Raw genomic sequence first — 20795 nt, 5'->3', positions numbered from 1 at the left:
TGCCAAATGAAAAACGTGTGAATCGTATGAAACATGGAAATAGTCGGGTTTGTAAAGCGAAGACATCACGGTGAAGCATCGGACATTTAATGAATACACCTTACAAAGACCAGCTGCTGATCCACACACATGGACACACATCATTAATCACGTATCCACTGTGTGTACAGAATATAAGGAACACCTGCTTTAGAAGATCCAACATCTCCAGGGTTCGACATTTTCTCCTTCCCGTGATTAATTTCCAGGTTCCGTTCAAAGTGGATTTATCAGGGAAATCAACGAGGCATCAAAGTCTTCATCTGGCTTAATCTGAGCAGATTACTCCACAGGAGCAGCAGGTGTTCTCCATATCTCGTACACTTGGTGCATTTCAAGTATCATGCTCAATGTAAACAATGACTGATGAAACGCGGAGGGCACTGGCGGCCCGGGTCAGGGCTAATCTGATCCTGGATCAGGCTCAAGAGCATCATTAATCATGCTCGCTGCTACAGTTCGATTTGGTCTCCACTTATCTTTGAATGGCTGAATTAGTGGACTCTAGATCATCACTGTACAAAATTCCCTATCTTAAATGGGATCTTTTTTCCGTACTATTAATAGCGTCTACGGGAGAGTTTAACATGAATGAAACATGAGAAGTATTTGGCACAGAAAGCCGGGATGTGGATCTGGAAATATATCTACATACTGACTGTGTATTTCAAATTTTAAACACAACAATATTTGGCGTTGGATTATTAAAGCATCACCTTGTCTATGACAAACTTTGTATTTACTGTTCTGACCCTCGCAGAAAAACAAAACAAAAAAACAAAATAAAACAGTGAGTTTCAAGTAGGTGAACGAGAAGTAATGATGCCACGGTCTTTAGTTTTTCAAGCCTTTACAAGGCAACAGGAAAAGGCTTAACAACACAAAGTTACACATCTCTGCTCCCATTGGCTCCCATCGGCGAGGTCGCTCCAGGCCTGTGATATGTACCTCGAGCGAGCGTCCTTCATCTTCCACGTATAAAAAGTACTCTGTGTCTCGTCATGTCCCGTCCCATTAAGTCGGCTCCTGTCTCTGCTGAGCCCCTCCAGTGACTTTTCAAGTTGAGTCTTTCTTTATTAAGTGCTGTTTTATGACATTTAGTATAAGCACCGACTACAAAGACAAAGCGTTACCCAGCGGAAAAGAGAATTGGCAGAAAATTGAGCAACAACGACGGCCGAAATCCTCTTTCTTCTCCTCTCCCTCTGTATATAGGAGCTTTTTTTTTTTTTTAGAAGCTGAACGTTTGCCTGCTGGAGTTTTTCTTCTGAAAAAACGATGACACTGTCGTGCTTTGGGACAATCTGCTGTTTGATGTGTGCTGGGGTTTGTGTATGTACAGTTGCATGTGTGTGTCTGAATGTGTATGTAGTGTTTGGTTATACAGTAGGTCCATAGTAGTATACATGAGTGTGTGTTTGTGTGTGTGCATAATGTCCACATATGTTGGTGATTGGTTTATAAATCCTCCGTTACCATGTGTGTGTGTGTGTAGTGTGTACATAGTGTATATGATTGTGTGTGTCTGTGTGTGTATGGGTCTCAGCTCTCCATAGACATGGCTGAGATGATCTGCTCCAGTTTATACGCCAACTTCTGCTTCTGGGCCTGTTCATCCTGCTCCAGTGCCTCAATGATCTAAAACACACAAACGCACATACACACAAACACACACAAAAAGAGAAACACACACATGAGCACAAATATGACGAGGCGTATTATTGGTCAGCTATAGGAATCATATATAAGTACTCACATATAGATTATAAATCAAACTGATGTACAAAACCAACAGCTGCCGCTCGTTGTTTATTTTTCTGAGGAAATGCATTTTATTGTGCTGCACATTTTTACTGCGTCAGATCAAAATTTTGATTGAAAATTATCTTTGCAGATTCATTTAAATTAACTGTGCATTCATATTCTCTCTTTATCGAGTTGTGAGGTCATTGTTGGGATTTCAGTGTGTTCATGGGGCTTTAAAGTCAGAATGTGGAAAAGACCCGGACGCCGTGAACCAAATGTGTTGTACTCATGTGCTCTAACACTTTGACACCTTTTTCCAACATCAGCGTAGTAACGAAGAGCAGAGGGAAAGGATCAGGTGTGACGGGCACATCAATAATGTAAACTGCAGGCACCTTCTCAAGTCTCTATTTGTTGGAGAGGTGTAAGGTTTCGAGAGGCGGATGAACAGTTTGCAAGTGACGAAAGTAACACTAGAAAATGTCACATTAGAAGCTATTATTTAGAGCTGATTGTTAAAATTACATGAATTGACTTTTCAGATTTCTTTCCCGACACCACAACAATCCTCACTGATCTGTTTGATGAGAAGTTGAAATATGTAATTTAAAAAAAAAACAGTATCTGTTTGAACACATCGGGATTTGTGAAGGGCATTTTCTGACATTTTAATTATCAAAAAACATTAATCATTGATCAGTCTACACATTGATTAACATTGAAAGTTGTAATTAGTTTCAGCCCAATCTTTAAACCTGCACTAATTGATACTTTCTTGCTCAGTGTAACAAGCTGACATTACTAAATTAATGACTTATAGTTGTTGAGGTGAACTTTCTAACAGACAGTTGCCTACCAACCCATCCAACACACACGTATACAGAGCAACACTAGTAACCTGACTAATTTAAGTCAAATCCACTTTTAGCTCGACCTCCACCAGCTAACAAATATCTGTCTCTCATACTATATACATTCACCCGCGGGTGGAGAACTTTCCCGAGCTTTTCCCTGAAACCAGCTGCTTGCTGTGGACGGATGACGCCATGATGCTAACGATACTCTGAGAGTGAACCAGAGCAGTGAAGTTGTGAGCTGTGAACCCAAAGCAACGAGAGCAAAGTGATTAAAATGCACCGAGCTGTGGGGAACTGCAGAGCTGAGCGACGATTCTCAGTGGGTTCACCACTACAAGGGACACGTTTACATTAAACTTACATTACAGCCCTTTGAATTATTGTTAGTATAGAAATATTGATGATAGCTGCTTTGAAATGAAAAGAAGCAGGCTCCAGTCACCGCAGCGGAACCCCCTCTGCAGCACATTGCCATGATACACTGTGTTGACTCGGGCGCTCACCTCTTGGCTGTACTTGCTGACGTAAGCGTAGATCTCGTGGAGGGCACTGAGCACGTTGAACTCACTGGAGTGAAGGCGAGCCTGCTCAGCCAGATAGGCATTCATATCCTGATCACTGATGGCAGGCAGGCGGTTGATGTCAGCGTAGTACCTGAGCGGAGACACACACACACACACACACACACACACACACACGGTCAGTGTCAAGGACACAGTCGTGCATGCCAGAGCTTTTCTCTTCACTTGGATTCTGTCCACTCTTGTGAAAAGTCAGAGATCATCCAGCGTTAAAGGCGTCTGTAAATCTGAGGAGTTTTGGCAGGAAGATGAGGAAATGTTTCACTCACAGGTTCAGTCATTTAGTAATAGTTCAAGTGGCTTTAAAGCAAACCTGCACAATGATTTGTATGGACCAACACACAGACTTGTATCGCTACAGGATTTTTATGACGTATTAAGCCGTTTTCAGACATTAACTCCGGAAATTCTCTGCACGATGGGGTCCAGACTTTCTGGATTTTGTTTCACATATGAAGAAAGCAGCAGGAGTTTGTCCAGTCAGACGCGTCGCTTCTCATCCCCAAAAGCTGTCGAATTTCCAAGTTCACATGTTCGTCGGCTTCTCCTTTTTCATCCTGAGATATTTGTATTATTTTAGCTTTTTCCATTTTGCGTCTGTGGCGTGTTTGAAACATCATCAACACGCCCACTCGCTCAAGGTGAATCCTCGGGAGAATCTCCTGCTGTGTTCTCACATGTGCTCACCAAGACATTATCCAGAGATTTTACTCGGGGCGGGGGGACTGGTCAGAGAAATGTCTCTATAGCAACTCACTCTGACATTCTCTTGTCCAGCATCCAGTTCAGTGCATGTCTGAAAGCAGCTATACTTGTTCTGTTCTGTTCTAACCCTATTTTGTTCATGATAACTTGCATCAAATCCAATCATGACTTGGATTCATAACATATTTGCAAAAAATGCATTAGATGGAAGATATTGTGCACCAAACCAAGCACTCATAAGCTGAAGCAACTCCATTGCACTAAATGACAATTGTGTGAGACACAAAAGAACCATGGCAACGCAAATGATCAAACAAAAAGAACAACATGATTCAAAATGGAACTACGGTGATGGAAGGTGACAGTAAACAACAAGTCTTTTCTGGCGTAGTGCATGAATTGAATAGTGAGATCAACTCAGAGATGAAACTATCAAGGTGACAAAAAACTCTACAGTCTAACACCGAACCTGACAACCTCTAATAGTCACAACTTGATTAAAGAGATAGTTCTTAGGGAGAAAATTATGATTTTTATTTAAACACACACACACACACACATATACGCACCTTTCTACCCAGCTCTTGTAATGCGGTATGTCCTTGGCGTAGAGTAGCTTGGTGGACGGGGAGTCTTTCCCCAGACGGTGTTCAGACGTTGAGCAAGAGTCCATAAAGGTTTGTGCCACCACAGAGAGACAAGCGTCCGTGATGCTGTTTTTGTGGATGTCAAACACAAACTGAGGATTCTTGATCACGTTCACCCAGAACCGAAGTGGCAGGCTGCAGCAGATATTGAGGAAAAAGGGCAGAGAGGAATATTTTAGACATTACAAATAGGAAATCGTTTCATTAGTTTGCTTATTTCATTCACTCAGGTATGAAAACAAGCTGTGGATGGCTTTGAAAAGATTTCATTTAGAGCTTTAAAATCTAGAGTGGTAAAGATTAGCTGAAATAACATGAAACCAGAGAATAAGATAGAATAAAATGTACTGTCAAATAATAAAATTATCATTATGAAATAGCATAAAGAGGAATCCAGTAAGTTGATATTTAAGATGAGGCTTTTAGAGGAAGACACATATCTGATCAAATTCTACAAAAAATAAACTTCTATTGCAAACTAAAAATGAGAAGCTGCCTCGTGTTCTGAGCAGAGAAATGAGCTGCAGCACTTTGAGGAATCCTTCTCACCAGTTGCTCTTCCACGTGTGGCGAACATCCATGTCATGGATGCCGTGTCTGTCAGCCTGCTCATCCAGAAAGTCAAACATGTATTTGATTGCGAGCGGCAGGGCGGTGCCTCGACACACTGTGCTGAACAGGGTCTCAAACAGGTCGTCCACAAACTTCTGCAGAGTGCCCTGTAGGAAGAAACAGCAACAGAAGTAAGGACTCATAGTTCTCCTGCTCTTTCCATGGACGTCCTGCAGCTGTGACGTGCAGACACCTACAATTTCTGCAAAAATCACAGTTAAAAAATCCCCAAATGAGAAATTTGCACCATTTATTTCAACACGTGCTGTTGTCTTCCTTATTCCACATTGTACCTTTGTTGCGAGCAGCCTCGTCAGGTAGATCTCAGACACCATCTTGCTGCCGCGCTCGCCCTCTTTCTGGTCGCCGTGGTCGTGGTTCTTGACCAAGTGCCAAACTTTGACGCCGCTCTCCATGTCAGGGGTCAGCATGGGCACACGGGAGTGGGGGCTGTCGGGACTGGTCGGGGTGGAGCGGAAGGGCACGTCCACACCTAGATGGTCAAATTTGAGATATAATAGAAACAGAATGAGGACTTGCTCAAACAGAGAGAAACTGTCTCAGTATTCTACAGATGTGCAGGTTGGATGTGTGTGTTCACTATTTCACTGGTTGTCATAGAAATGTCACCGTGTGTCTTTTTTCCTGCTCCTCCTGTGTGATATCAAATATGTGTCATCGTCTTCACTTGGGTCATCAATCACCTGAACCTCATGTGGGCTGCAGTTTCATAGGCGTGGTTTATATTACACACCGAATCAGCCGGGGGGTGAAATGTATGTGAATCCAACGTGATAAGACTGTATTTAATGTCCCTTACAGAACATAAACACACACACTTCAGATGGAAATATTTCAGATGGCACATGTTTGAAGGAAGGTGCAGTAACCTGAGGCTTCAGACAGAATTTGTTGATGTTGCATCTCTTTGTCTAACGTGCGACTCTGTGATGTGATGTGCTTTACAGCAGACTGATGAGTGGCAGCGGCAGATGGTGCAGCTCTCCTGTGTGTCGGATGAATATTAAACATTTGTATTTCTTAAACAGAACTGACCGTATCTGCTGATGCTGCGTGGGAAGCTGGCTGAGGAGGGAATGTTGAAAGAAGACATCTGTTTGGGCACCAAGGCCACTACGCAGCGCTCAGACACCTGAGGAGACAAAGGTAAAGCCTGTCCATGATTTATTTTTATAAATTCCTAGCTTGAGGCTCATGGGCAAAATTAATCATGGCTGGAATAAAAAAAAAAATAGCTATGGATTAAAATCCAAGGACCCCAAAATTATGATTCAGAGGCTTTGAATGTCCGCTGTGGGCAGTTGAGTCTAAAGACTTTACAATAAAGTTATTAAGGATCAAGTTCAAGTAAAAACGTTCTGTAAAAATGAATCATGACAGTACAACATGGATCACAACAGCTTCAACTACATTATAGGACCAAACCTAATGAGATTTTGTCAGTGGAAAAGGCAGAAATCTTCTTGGCTACAGTATAATTCAGCTGGGTGACTAATGCCTCATGCAGTCGGAGTGTAGGAATGAAATCTAGGTTTTTACCACAGAGCGCGGCAACCCCTTCCCCTCATTAAGGATTCAGCGACTTGTTACTAACAGACAATGAGACAATTTCAGTGAAACTAAATGAATTCATACTTCTTCTCAGTGCAGATTAAACCCTTGAAGCGTGCATTAGCCTGCTGAAACTCCACATTGTCTTATTAACAATGCTTGTATTAAAATGAGAATGTGTTTCTCATGTGTAGTTCACTGACAACTGAATGGTTCGAGGTTACAGAGACCAGCCTATTGCAGCATGGTCCTACAGTTTGTCTCTCTGGTCGTACCAGGTAGATACTGACTGTTGATCTACTTCTTCGCAGATGATGCAACATTTTCTATGTTTTTATATATTTTCTTTTTACGAGCAAGTGTAAAAACCAAACATTTCCACACCTGGCAATGAAAGACCAAAAACTCCTCGACAGATATGAGACTGTACATCCCTCTCGTGTCAAAACCTGATTTCAGTGCAGAAAACACAGTTCCCAAACCCCTCTTTGTTTGTACAAGTTTCGAGTGCTGTTGTTTCTGTGGAGACAAACATGTCTGACAAAGGAACAGCGTGACTCATCCGAGGTCCGTGACCTGTGTAGTCGTATTAATGAGCAGGCGGAGAAAAGATGCTGGAGAAGACACAGGCTCACAGGAGCATGTTCCGTTTGTGACTGGGAGTTAGAAGAAAAAAAACGCAGGCAGGGGTGAGGTGAGTGATATGAATATGAATGAGAAACACCCCGTCCTTCATCGACAGTATCTGCTGTGACGCCCTTGAGCAACTGGATAAGCGCAGTTTTTCAAATAGGTTGAGAAAGATTTAGGGTTTGCGGGTGTGAGGGAGCAGCAGCGTTTGACACTCAGGTTTTTAGTGGAGCTGCAACGACCGGCTGACTCACCGAGGATACGCTCCTGCTGATATTTTGTTGTTAGTGCCAAACATGAGCTGGTACCAACTTCTTAAATGTAAGAACTTTTATTGTTTTATATAATATAAGCCTTTCAATGGCATTTGCATTTATGTTTGCCGATATGAAACTTTTATTTCATAGAATTAGAAATGAAGAAAAAGATGTGCATTTAAATTCTATGTAAAAATATGTTTGTTTTAATGAATTCAAGCTCTATATTTGATTGTATTTTTTTTATTTCTTTCTATTTAACAGTTAAATATCAACCCTCAATTTCATTTCTTTGTCATACAGGCTTTATAATGATATTTTGCCAATATATAACAGCCAATTTATCATTATCAGACAGATTTTATTCCCTAATATCCGCATCAGACCTCAAGAAAACATATCGATCTAGGATCATTGTAAACTGAACATCTCTGGACAAAACCATCAATTTAAATATGACTATTTTTCAGTTTTGTGACATGTTAAATATTTGATCAACTAATCAAGCCAACAAACCCAGCAGATTAAGTGACAGTAAAAGCTGTAGCCGTGGTATGAACAGGTTTTACAGACCTGGTAGTGCATGAGTGTGTTGAGCCTCTTCCAGTCGCTCTCTATCTTGGTGGTGATGTCCTCATCCTGCAGGACCACACGAGCGGTTCTGCCCTGCCGCCACTCTGCAGGAAAAAAAACAACATTAATACTGAATTTGTGACATATGGCATTTCGGGGGGGAATGTGTGTATGCCAAGTGTCTGACAGCTACACGTTGTCTAATGTCCATTGTTCTTCTTGCACTGTCCCTTTTTTAACTGCTGCGGATGAGGTCATGTTATCATTTTGCGTCTGTGTCAGTTTGATCTTTGAAACGCGGCGGAATGTCAAAGGTAGCGGCCAAAATGTCACCGAACACACCGTCCTGCGCATTTCTGCTCGACAATTAAAGTGTTTGTGATCCTGCGAACAAACTACAAACGACACAGCGTCTTCACACACGGATGCAAAAACGTCCAAAAGCAACAAGGAGAAACTCATCCTCTTCAAATCCTTAACCTTTAAAGGTCCCTCAAGGGATAACACTGCAAACCCAAAGCAGCATCATCCACTGCTTAAAAGGTATCTTATTCCCCCGGTTTGAAGGTGCATGTCAACCTGCGCCGAGTCATTCGGCATCGGGTGACATGTTGTGGGCGTAAGCCTGCGTGTAGGTGCGCTGTCGGTGCGGTTTAATGTCAGTGTGGCAGAGTGTTGCCGTGATTCGGGCTGTAAACAGGTACGGGAAGAGGGTTGTTTCCCAGAAATTGATGTTGAGCCCTTTGTTGATGTCACACGTCTTCAATGAAACATCTCACACGCCTGCTCTCAAGTGTACATTTCCCCCGCCCCTCGTTATTCCAACAGATCATGTGCCAAGGCAAATTTCACCTTGTATGTTTTTATCTCACTTTGTGCTGTATAACACAAGCGGAATAAAACAAGTAGTTTGTATGACTCCACTCGGCGAAGACTCACCCAGATCCATGTCTCCGGCTCGCGGTCGCTGTGAGTAGGGCATGTTCTTGTACACCGCATCCAGGATCTTCTCCTTCACCTGGGTAATGGTGTCACAGTTGAGCACCTTGACAGGGATTTCTGGGCTGTTCTCATTGTCTGGGTTCACACAGCTCAGCGTCTGGGGATCCGGTAAAAAAGGGAGAGAGAGAGAGAGACAGGGGGAAGCAGGGGGAGGCAGGTGAGAGTCAGAGAAAGAGAGGAACTATAGGAAAAACCCTTTCATTACTTACTCCTCACCAAACTGTCCTGGTGGAGAGGAGCTCGGCCACAAATGCAATTTCACCTCTCCAGGATGTGGTGGCTGTGCAGCTCTGGCAGGGGCATTAAACAAGTAATGAGACACAGACTCTTGGAGATTCTGACATGGTGATCAGAGAGGTGTCGGGCTGCTGGTGGCTGGCTCTGCTTCGGAGCGGAGGCCTGTGCGGGGGGGGGGGGGGGGGGGGGGGGGGGAGTTATCCTTATGGGCTGGGGTAGGAGTCCCTAACATGAGACGCATTTCAAACTCTACAGTGCTCATAGACCAGTCAGAATTTAAAAGCCTCATTACTCTTGACTATATTTATCCGTTAATATGTATGAATCTTGGGTGTTTAGGTGTTTAAATTAAAAGTTACACCCTGTGTGTTGCACTGACTGGTGAAATTTTCTCCTGAAATTATCCGGAGGGGCTGTTTGTGTGAACGCAAATGACGTGATCACTTGCTCTGGTTATTCTCCAGTGTTTTTCTTTGAATTTCCTTTGAAATGTCAGTGAGAAAAGACAAACCCTGTTTATTATGACCTCCTATGTAAACTAGGAGAAGACACATGGTTGCATAGGCAGCGAAAAAGGGATCTAGACTTGGTGTTAAACTCGTGTCCACACTCCAAGGTTTTATTTTCTCAAAGTGTTGGTTTCTACAATCTACCCGAGCGTCTTGAAATAAATATCCAGGTCTGCAAGACTATTTCCTCGCTGTTGTCATAGTACTCAAACTTTCAAAGGATTTGTAAATCTACAACCACACATGCCACTTTTCTATGAATCTGTTGAGCCTCTTTGCCGAGAGACGAATAAAAGTGAATGCAGAGGAAATTTGAACTTGTTTTCATTGATGCCTTTATGACTCACCAGCGTCTTGTATTCGATCTGCTGTCGGATGAGCTTGTCCTCACTGAGGGAATAGCGCGCCTCTCCGGTGATGGAGTCGATGGGTCCCTTCTCCATTTGCTGTTTGATGGCACAGAACAGCATGAAGAGAGGCTCGCCAGCACACTCCTTTGTTTTGGAAAGGAAACCCAGGGATTAGAGAAGAAGGTGGGAAAAAGGAAAACAAGACACAGAAAAGAAGTGAAGGGAAGGAACGTGATCTGTATTCGTCAGCGCGGCGACGATGAGACTCTGCAACTGGAGCGTGACACATCAAACCTAATAAAATGGCGCTTTCTCTCCTTTTGAATTGCACAGCTTGGAGATGGATGTGGCCCTACGGGTAGCCATTATCCCTCCACAGTGTCCATAATACACATCGGTATTAGAGCATTACGATCACAGCAGTCTGTTTCACAACCAGCTGTATCCACGTGAAGAATCCTGCCCGTGTATATCACGTCGACACCTGTAGCGATAAGGTGTTGAGAAAGCTTATGTTTTTACCTTGAGAAATTTGTGGAGCAGGAAGGCGAACCAATTTGTCAGCATCTTCTCTGCCACCGACTCCGTTCTGCAAGACAAGAGGAAAGAACGCTCATTTGTGAGCGAGAGGCGTCCCACAGAGAGCCCCAGTGCTCTGATTATTCTTTTATAATTTAAGACGTAGAAGAGCCTGATATTGTCGGAGCTCAAAAAAAACATGACATGGAGAGTTTACAGAGAATTACATCCATCGCACGGTCCCAGAGGACGAGCGCTCTGATATATACTGTAGTTAAGTGCTGCTGGTGCACAACATATTTGGGTCATGACATGAATTTTCAGAACTCAGAGGTCCACTTCTGCTCCGCTTCTTCATTCCTGCACTTAGTGACGTTTGTGCGAGTCCAGATGGGAAGATTTTTTACGATTTACTGGAGCAAATCCCTCAAAATCATGTAACGGTACCTTTAAAACGGAATATAAGCCCCTTTTTAATCTGAGTCTGATAGAAAGCCTGCAGCGTTACAGCCACTCGCTCTCTCTCTCCTCCCAAACCTGCTGTATCTCTGTCGCTCCTTTTCCATCTTTACCTTCACTTCAACCTCAACATGTACTGACGCCACTGTTGACGGCTTCCCATTAAATTTTAGAGCATTTCCGCACGAGCAGTGTGTTTGGGCTAACAACTTCTTGTTGCACTGGCTCCCCTGTGAATGCATCCTTATATTTAATGAGTGTGCTTCAGATTGAGAGAGCCCTCTTTTTATACAAAAAAAACCAGAAAACCCTCATGAAACATTCAATAGGCCAGTCTCAGCACTGGGAAAACAATCAGCAGATAACCAGAGGTGGAGGAGAGAGGCGAGAGAAGGGAGGAGATGAGAGGTGACGGGGAAAGAAACGTGAGCTACAGCTGAATGTTTCATGAGTGGCACACAGAAGATAAGTCAGACTGACAACAGCTCTGCCGCCGCTGCACTCACTCGTCCCCATTAGGTTCTCTTCCTCTGGTAGTCTCTCCCACTCTCTGTCACTTTTACTGCTCCTGTCTTTCACCTGTCTGCTCCGGCTCCTGTTTCTCACACTCGTAACGGCTGTTTCACGCCGCTGCACAAAACAAAGCCAGAACAGAGGTGGGCTTTCCAACGCTGCCTACTTGCTCATCCGTCAGGAGTGCCGCAACTGGGCCGGAAAGCACAATGCACACAGGAATTATCGATGCCAAAGGATAAGTGGCGCCGATCAGAACCCGTCAGGTCTGTGACAGAGGACCCACTCGTTTAAATCCTCTGACAACAGTAGAAAATGTGTCCAGTTTCAACAATTCACAAGGCAGTGTTTGAACCATAACGTGATTTGTTACGAAAAGAGGAACTATGAGTTTTAAAATTTGAATTAAGGGACCTGCCTGTTTGGAGCGGGCTGTTTGTTTTGCCTGTGGTGATGCAGGTTCTTTCTGTAACTGTAAAAAGTGAAACCTGAAGCTGCTCCACTGCTGCTGCACGAAGAGCTGTTCACCCGTTTATTCAAAGTTCAGTACGTAGAACCCCAAACTGGAGAATCTGCTGTCGTTACCGTGAAATACACCCATTGTCGAGCTCCAACGGTCACCTGTTTATTCAAAGTTTATTAATATTGAACGTATAACGTGTCCTTATCGCCTTAAATTCGACACTGCACTTCCTTGGGTCCTGCACATATTCCCTAAAACCCCAAATTTCTCAAATTAAACCACCAGACTGGTTTTACAGGACCATTTTAATATGTATTTAACTTGATGCTCTTCCCTATTTTGTCAATATTTCACCTCACATTTATATAATTCTATATTTTACGATTTGTAAAGACCTTAGACAAAAAAGATATATATATTAGATATGGATATACATTTTCTTTTTTATGTATAACTGTCTTATTATAATGAATCTTTCTGTGACAGTGAATGCCTTGGTTTACCTGCGGAGAAGCAGCTTGGGGTGGTTCTTGCTCTCCAGGTTGCGTTCTATCAGGTCTGAGAGCAGGTGCTTGAGGATGTCTGTGGCGTACTCCAGCCGTCCCTGCAGAGCGGTCATGATGAGCGAGGCGACGTAGCCGCGGTCACGCATGGAGAACGAGCGCTGCAGCTCCAGTGTGCGGATGAATGTCAGCAGGAAGATCTTGTTATTCACCAGCTGAGCGAACTGCTTCAAGGCTTTTTCCACAGTCGCCTGTCCGCTCCCCGGCACCTACACACATCATGCGTTTTTTGCACACAAGACAAAGACGCACACGCTCATTAGAAAAATACTCACTGGAGGAGAACAAAAGTCATAACGTAGAGGGAGGAACATGAAGACACGACGAAACAAAACTGATCATAAACGCTGCCCAAAACAAAACCACTACTGTGGCTACAGACGTCAGCAGCAGTGACGTGCAAAAGGAGGTCACGATGATTAAACTTCAGTCAAAAGGCTCTTTTGAACAGAGATCTTTTGAAATCACTGTGACCATAATAAACCAACAATTACCGGTAGATCAAACTTGACCTTGACTGCAGGAATAGTTGTTCCACAAATATTGACAAAAGCAAGCGGTTTGTCAGAGTTACTTCAAAATTAGGAGCTTCAGCCTTTAAATACTTAAGATCAGGACAATAATAGAACAATCAAAGTGATAACAAATCAAAGTAGAGTTCTCTTGAGACGAGATGAGGTCCTTGGGGATTTAGAATGAGAGAAAGATCAATACAGAACAAAACATCTTCAAGACAAAAGAGTACAAGTAAATAAAAACAGACTGATTTACTCTTGCGAACTTTCCACAGAGAAAGTTGTAGCGTGAAGACGGTCAAGGTCTTAAATACTTAAAGACAGGTATAATCCATATAAAGATGGACGACCCGTCTCCTCCCACCAGCCAGTGGGAGTGAGTATGTGTTGCTTCTCGCCATAGACTCAATCCTTCAAGATGCAGAACTTATAAATCTAGAAAGTAAAGTATCCCTTCTCCCATGTTCCATTTAAATGACTGATTGAGATTTGTATTTGTATATTAAGGTTTGACCGTATGTGGGTACTGCCGGCTGTACAACTAATTGTCCCACGTGGATAATAAAGATACCTTGAACCTGCAATGACGTCATTTGGAGCTAGAGACTGCGCCGTATAAATCGTGGTATCGAGGTCCCACCAGTACACACGGTCGACCAATCGTTTCATTGCATTACGTAACTCATTCAAATCAAACTTACTGGAAAAAGTAACACTTGAACAAACATCAGTGTGATAAAAACTACTTTAAATGACTGTTGTACTATTTAGTTTGGTTAATGTCCCATTTACTAACATGGTTGAGGTGGGATTTATGACCTATACTGCAGCCAGCCACCAGGGGGTGATCAAGATGACTTAGCTTCACTTTTGGAGAGTTGTTATGACGTCCATCTTTATGTCTTTCGTTTATATCTGAAGAAGCTGTTGACTAACACGTTTTAAACGCACTAAATGTTCTGTATCGAGCGAGTGGGATCTAGTGTAAGAAAAATCATGTGTTGGAAATCTTGGAAATGTTTAGCATGTAGTTTTGCAAAGAGTCGAAAAGAAAACAACTACCGAGAAAAGTTGCGAACAGGTTGCAACTCCGAACAGGTGCGTCACTAAGGCGGCGAGAGAAGCAGCCAAATCTCCTCACAAACTTCATCTGGTGCGAACACCGCTACGGCAAACAGACCTCGAGCTGAAGTGAGCAGACTGACATTTGCTCACACCGCTCACTTCGACAGCAGTCTGACAGCACTTGAACAACGAGCCAAAATCAATCTAGCTTTGGAGTATACTGAGCCCGAAGGTCAAGACGTCAGAAAATTGTTGAAACTGGATTCAAGGGGTTGCAGCCGTGCTCCAGGGGCCTCTCACCTCCAGCTCTCTGAGCACAGGGTGATCGTCGATGCCGGGGAAGAGAACCCTCATGGCGTAAGTTCGATAGTCCAGGTACGGGATGCCAGCTCTGTCCAGATCGCTGGTTAACTCGTTGATGTCCGTCTGTAGTTCTGCAAACGCTGCGGATGATGGAGAAGTGGGATAAATATTTTACCAAACACTTTTCAACATCGTGTTTTTTAACAGCTCATAATTTTTTCTGTTACTGAGGTTTTTCAATATACATTCTAAAAGATTTTAAAGCCATCTAAGAGTGGAGCCTAACATTTTTGGAACCACACATTTCTATAAGAAATCTCACAATATGTTAGGTTTATTAATAATAAGATTTAATAGATATGAATAGAGTTTGGCTGCGTAGACCCCGACCAAATTATGTTTATTTTCTATGCTTAAGTTCTATATATTTGGTTATTTTTGTGTTTTATTTATAATCAGTTACATTTCTTTGTCAAAAAGGCTAATAAAGACATCTCGGGAAGCATTGCTGTTTTTTAAATATAAATATCGGCCTATATATCAGTATTTCGGGAAATTTCTTACTCACTAATATCAGCATCATCTTCCAATAATCCATATCAGTCGGGCTGAAGTGGTGTAATATGTTTTTTGTGTTATTACTTAACTAAACTTAAAATAACTTCCTTTAAATACAATCTTTACAAAAGTTATAGAAAAAAACAAGCAGGCTTCCCCAGAGGTTTCTATCATTAATGACCATTCAACTAGTCTTTCAATTACTCCCCCATCTGATACATGCTGGCAAATAAATCTTTATCAGACTAAATCACTTCACGAACAAAGCCTCCACAGTCATCAGTCAAAACATTAGTCCTCAGCAGATGGTGCAGTAATGTGATTACGAATCAGATGCTCTTTTGGAGTTTTAATCAAATGGGATTTATACCCAGCCTCCCTCACTCACCCTCCTTGCACTCGAGAGCCACTCTGGACTCCAGATTGTCCATCTGCATCTGCAGCCGTTTCAAAGTCAGGTCGTTCTCGTGGGACTTGCGTCTGTAGGCCAGGAGGACGATGATGACGATGATGAGGAGCAGGCCTCCTCCAGCTGTGATGCTGAAGATGGCAGGAAGCGTGAGCAGGCTGTCGGAGCGGATGTGAACTTCTCCGGGTGAGATGTGGAGTCCTCCTACTTGGACCTGGAGGATTAGTGAAAGAAACAACCACAGGACTTGAAGACACTGTTGAGAATCCTTGAAAAAACATCCAAACATTGTTGATGATGAATTAAATTGTCCGACCTCCGAGATTTATGGATGATTTTCCAAGGCAACTGCCTTTGAATAAAACAAGTCCCCAGCACACCAGCTTAGTTTTCATTTTTCAAGCTCTCTTCTCATTATTTGCAAGAGTGGCTGTGAATAAATCTGTGGGGCAATGTGCTGTAATTGGGACCTACCAGACCATGAGTGACAGACAAAGACAGAGAGACTGTGACTAAGTGAAAGCCTGTCAATGACCCACAAGCACAGCGACGTACAGACAAACACTGACCCACATCCACGCAGACAGCAAATCAGATGCACTGGCAGACAGACGGAGACAAAAGCCAGCAGAACGCAGAAAGGGCATCAGACTGACCAGGACTTTGTGCTGCCCGGTGAGGTTTGGTGGTTCACAGAGCAGCTGAGTGTCGGACACAGTGAGAGTACAGGGCTGTCCCCGATCAGCACCGTGTAATTCAGCCTGGCTCCACCAGACGCCGAAGGCACCAGGTTACGTCCCTGAAACGGAGAGAGAGAGATACAAGATGCTTGAATGCAGAAACAAAAGATATATCGCACCAAAAATACATTTAAGAGCAAAATCCATCCTAGCAAGTTCTGGTCTGAGACTTCATATGAAACCAAAACTACAAATCCAGTCTGCTCCCGGACATCTTAGTTCTTTTACCCCTTTGGGACTTTTTCCTCGGGTTCCCCAACAAATCTGTGTTAGAGTCTTGCTGATCATATTAGCAGCAGTTAACCTCAATGAATTATTACCATGCAGTTTTTGAGTCATTAGTATAATGACTGTAATGACTCGCAGCCACTTGCCGCGGTGCCTGCTACACTGAGTCATTGAGTCATATTTTGCAGGAAAATCTGCTTAATTATTTACCAAAGAAAGGCAGATTGCTTCTAGATACGAGCCAATATGCCATGTGCTCGTCACAGAGCTACAGATTATGTTGTTGCTGTGTTGTTCAGAAACTACAAAAAGAAGCCATGTGGTTCTACTGAGAGCAAGTACAAGACTTCATGGGGAATGTCATGAGACAAACATAGCAGCTCTGTTCCATTTCAGTGGCTGCTTCCTTAGGAGGCTACAATTTAAGACCGACTGTGTCACAGCGGCACGACTACGCTGTTCGATTTCCAAGTCTCCTTCAGATGCGTCGGACATATGCATCCTTTCTTCCCCGAGCAACGAAGGATCCAACTTTGGTTACAAACTGTTTTTTTAATAATGGTGGCAGCAAGCGACAAAACAAAAACTTCTAGCTAACGGCCACGGGTTTAAAAACCAAGGGGCATGAACACATTCTCGTGGTGTTTAGTTGCATCTCTGTTGCTAGGCGACAACAATAAGGGCAGGACAAGCTGGTGAAACTGATGGTTCTCATTTTCAGTTCGGCCTTCACGGTCTACGCTTTCCCACAAAGGCTGCCTCCTTAAATACATGTGTACTTATAAATAATTATTTTATAATGATGCAAGGATGTTGAGGAGAATCTGACCAGAGAGGACTCGACTGATTATTGAGGGAACAGTGGGAGATTATAGAAACGAGACATGGCGAAGACGACATTAAACAAGGCTGATGCTTTATGTCCTATACCGCACATCCAACATCCAACATTCATGTGGTTGATGCCAAATACTTATGGCCTGAAAGTATTCCCTCTGTGTACTGCAGGGAAATAAAAATAGAAAGTGTGAAAGCAGCGGCAGGTCAGATCTCCTCTAACTCACTTTGAGTATGATGGGAGCTCCGGGTTTCTGCTCCAGAACCCCCGACAGGCTGAGGGGCTCCAGGTACGGGTTGGATAGTAGACGAAGCTCGTGTTGTTGTAGGTGAGCAGAGCTTGGACGTTGTTGAAGACGAAGCCGAACTCGTCCACGCGTTGATCGACTCCTGGTCGGCGGTGATGTCGGCCTTCAGGGAGGGAGCGAAGCAGCTGATGGTGGTCGTGTTCAGCACTTTGCAAACCTGGAGAGAAATCAGAGTTACACATGTCCCCATTACATACAGACCTAAATGTCCTGCATACTATGGAATACAGACTATACACACATTTAACACAGGATTGTTTGCATAAATTATTTAAAGACATAGATTAATCCTTTATAGGTTAATTATAAAAATGTGAATTTTCCCCCAGCATCATTATTTTTACCCTTAGAAAACTTTTGTTAACAGTTATCCTTGTTTCAAAACTTTTAATCTTCTGGAAAATGTAATTTCTCCTCATGTGAATATCAGTTTTAAAATGAGGCATAAATGAATGCCCCCTTGTACTTTTGTAGTAACACACATACATACATAATAAACAATATGAATCTACACAGCCATGTAGGCTCTTTTAAGACCCGGTAACATCTGTCCTGAGAGATCCGATCACATGCTGACAGTGTTAAGACGTCTGTTCACACCTGGCGTCGCGATGTGTCCTGAATGTGTCTCCTGTGATCACTCCTTATCGGATCTCACCTCCACTTTAGATGCAAATAAACACGTACGTCATTTCTATTTGCGAAAGACCAAATAGTTTCGTTCTTTCCCTAGTCTGAGTTTATAGACATTCGTTGTCGATGTGTGTGTGTCTGTGTGTGTGTGTGTGTGTGTAGCCAGAGATAAAGAGAGAGAGAAGGATGGGGCTTAGTTCATCTTTTTTGTTAGAAGCTGGTGTAATATGGAATAAGATTTTACCCATTTAGAAAAATAGAAATCATAATGTCAGGGCCAGTGGCGGACTGCACATTGGGAGCACTGGGACATTTCCCAACTCCTTTATATGTTCACACCTGAACGCCGACCACTTGTGATCGAAGCTCTCAGGACAGATTAATAGTAAATTAGAGGATCTGTGCGTTGGTAATCTACATAATGAATCCATATGTTCATGTGTGTTCTCACATTTTCACCTGCCTGTAAATGTATGGGTCTGATTTATGGTCTTGTGTAAAAAGGGGAAAGTTTTTTTATCTGTTTTGAAACAACTTTTGCAAATATCTACTGTATCTCCCACAAAACCAATCACTCCCTTGATCTGACTCATAACCAAACACATAAAACAGGCCGGTCTCTGTTATTATTCATGTGAACCATATCAATAACCAATAACATTTCTTTTTTACTGTTTTTTATTCTGCAGTTCCTCAAGCTCCTCGTTGTCGAGCTGCTCCCTTAACCTCCACCGATTCCAGGCAAATTTTCTAAGCTTCGGTTTTTATCTGAGGTTTAAAAGAAACTTGTTTCAAGTCAATTAACCGCTTTTGTGTTTCCAAACATTTTGAAGGAGATCCAGTTATGTTTTGGAGATGAGCATGATAAAGAGACTGCCCTCATTAAATTTACCAGTGACCCTCTTTACGCAGCTGATTTGGGTGAAAGTTCAGCTTTAATCCCTTTAAATCTCAGTTCTTCCAGTAACACTGAGGAACATGCAGCTTTAATTGACCGGCTCGATTCTGGCTGGCGTCATTAACACACTGTTTAATTGACTCTCACACAAAGCATTGTCTACATGAAACACTCCTCTTCTTCAAAACATTTGAAGTTTACTCATCTTATTTTCCTTTGATGAGCTTCCACTTGTTCCTTATTATCTGTACGTACAACATTTATTTTCTCTGCTCTGCCAACAATTCAGATGTAGCCACTCAAATCCTTCGAGGCACAAATGGAGGGCAGGAAAGTTGAGGTCAGGCTCAGAAGCTGATAGTGTTTCACAAACTGATGTAAATATAATTTACTGGCCCAGAAGAGGCCATAAACTCTTTCATATCATATTCACCTTGTGTTCCGTCTCTATTCTAACATCGATAAAAAGTGACTTTAAAATCTCTAGTTGATGGAAGTATACAAACAAACAAATGCATCATTTTTATTCGTTTGGCATCTCTTCACTAGCTACCTTTTTAGAATAGATTATTTTGTTTGTAAATCCCACACCCTCACATCCTCAGGCGATTCTCACACTGGTCCAAGGTGGAAAACCTGGGGCTAAAGGTGAGAGGACCGTTGCCATCAGGGTCCCAACACTTTGTAACCATCAATCACTCTGAAGTGATCTGCCCGAGGAGCTCAGCCAAGTTGAATCAGCTCCATAAATCATCTTTCCAAGCCAATTTTTTTTAAATCTCTTTTTGGAAAGAACGATCTTATATGTTCCCTCTTTCTAACCTCGACACTAAAGCAGTTATGTTTTCACCCCTGTATGTTTGTTGGTGTGGGTGTGTGGTGGTCGGGTGTTTGGCAGGTTGGTTGTGTTGGTTGATCAGTCACTTTAGTTTGTCGGTAGCTTTGAGCAAAAACTACTAAAAGGATTTCTGCGAAAATTGGTGAAAGGATGGGACATGGGCCAAAAACAGGTGGATCAAGGAAATATTCATCACTTTCTTTAACATTCAGAGATTTTTAACATCGCCCCAAATTGAGGAGTAGTGCATGGATCTTGATTTGAAAAAAATCTGGCATTTAGGGAGTGTGTGCAATTTGGTGCAGCTTGATTGAATTTAAGGGGACTATTGGGACTGCTACTACTGAGTGCCATTAAGTATGGCTTCATTTTTACGACTATTAAACTGTGCTGTTGTATTTCAATCCAATTGGTTAATTTGCTGTTCGTCCTGTGTGTTTTTCTGACGTTCCAACCTGTCACCTCATCAGGAGTTTGTAAATTCTCTCGGCAACATTTAGCCATGTGCAAATAAAAAGTAGTAAACTGACCTCAATGCCAAATCTACCTCGTTACCCTCCAAGCAAACTATCAATAAAGATCCGTCTTACTGTGCTGTTTTCTATCAGCTTCAGTTAACAACATCAATA

At 42.7% G+C, this 20795-nt stretch overlaps 1 protein-coding gene across 1 annotated transcript in view; it reads right to left on the bottom strand.

The window, feature by feature from the left end:
- Positions 1-1354: 1354 nt before the first annotated feature.
- The window catches only part of LOC117761586 (plexin-A2-like), a 73124-nt gene continuing 53683 nt past the window's right edge, over positions 1355-20795 (bottom strand). Inside the window, 18 exon segments of the mRNA XM_034585609.1 lie at positions 1355-1677; positions 3146-3296; positions 4498-4710; positions 5125-5294; positions 5481-5680; positions 6244-6340; positions 8220-8323; positions 9159-9318; positions 10315-10461; positions 10840-10906; positions 12775-13043; positions 14715-14857; positions 15664-15898; positions 16341-16414; positions 16417-16483; positions 17717-17787; positions 17790-17864; positions 17867-17954. Coding sequence (XP_034441500.1) covers positions 1582-1677; positions 3146-3296; positions 4498-4710; positions 5125-5294; positions 5481-5680; positions 6244-6340; positions 8220-8323; positions 9159-9318; positions 10315-10461; positions 10840-10906; positions 12775-13043; positions 14715-14857; positions 15664-15898; positions 16341-16414; positions 16417-16483; positions 17717-17787; positions 17790-17864; positions 17867-17954 — 2427 coding nt within the window. The 3' untranslated portion in view covers positions 1355-1581.

The sequence above is a fragment of the Hippoglossus hippoglossus genome, chromosome 5 (genome assembly GCF_009819705.1).
Source record: "Hippoglossus hippoglossus isolate fHipHip1 chromosome 5, fHipHip1.pri, whole genome shotgun sequence".
Lineage (NCBI taxonomy): Eukaryota > Metazoa > Chordata > Actinopteri > Pleuronectiformes > Pleuronectidae > Hippoglossus > Hippoglossus hippoglossus.
The sequence above is the reverse complement of the archived record's forward strand: the minus strand, read 5'-3'. Positions and strand labels throughout refer to the sequence as shown.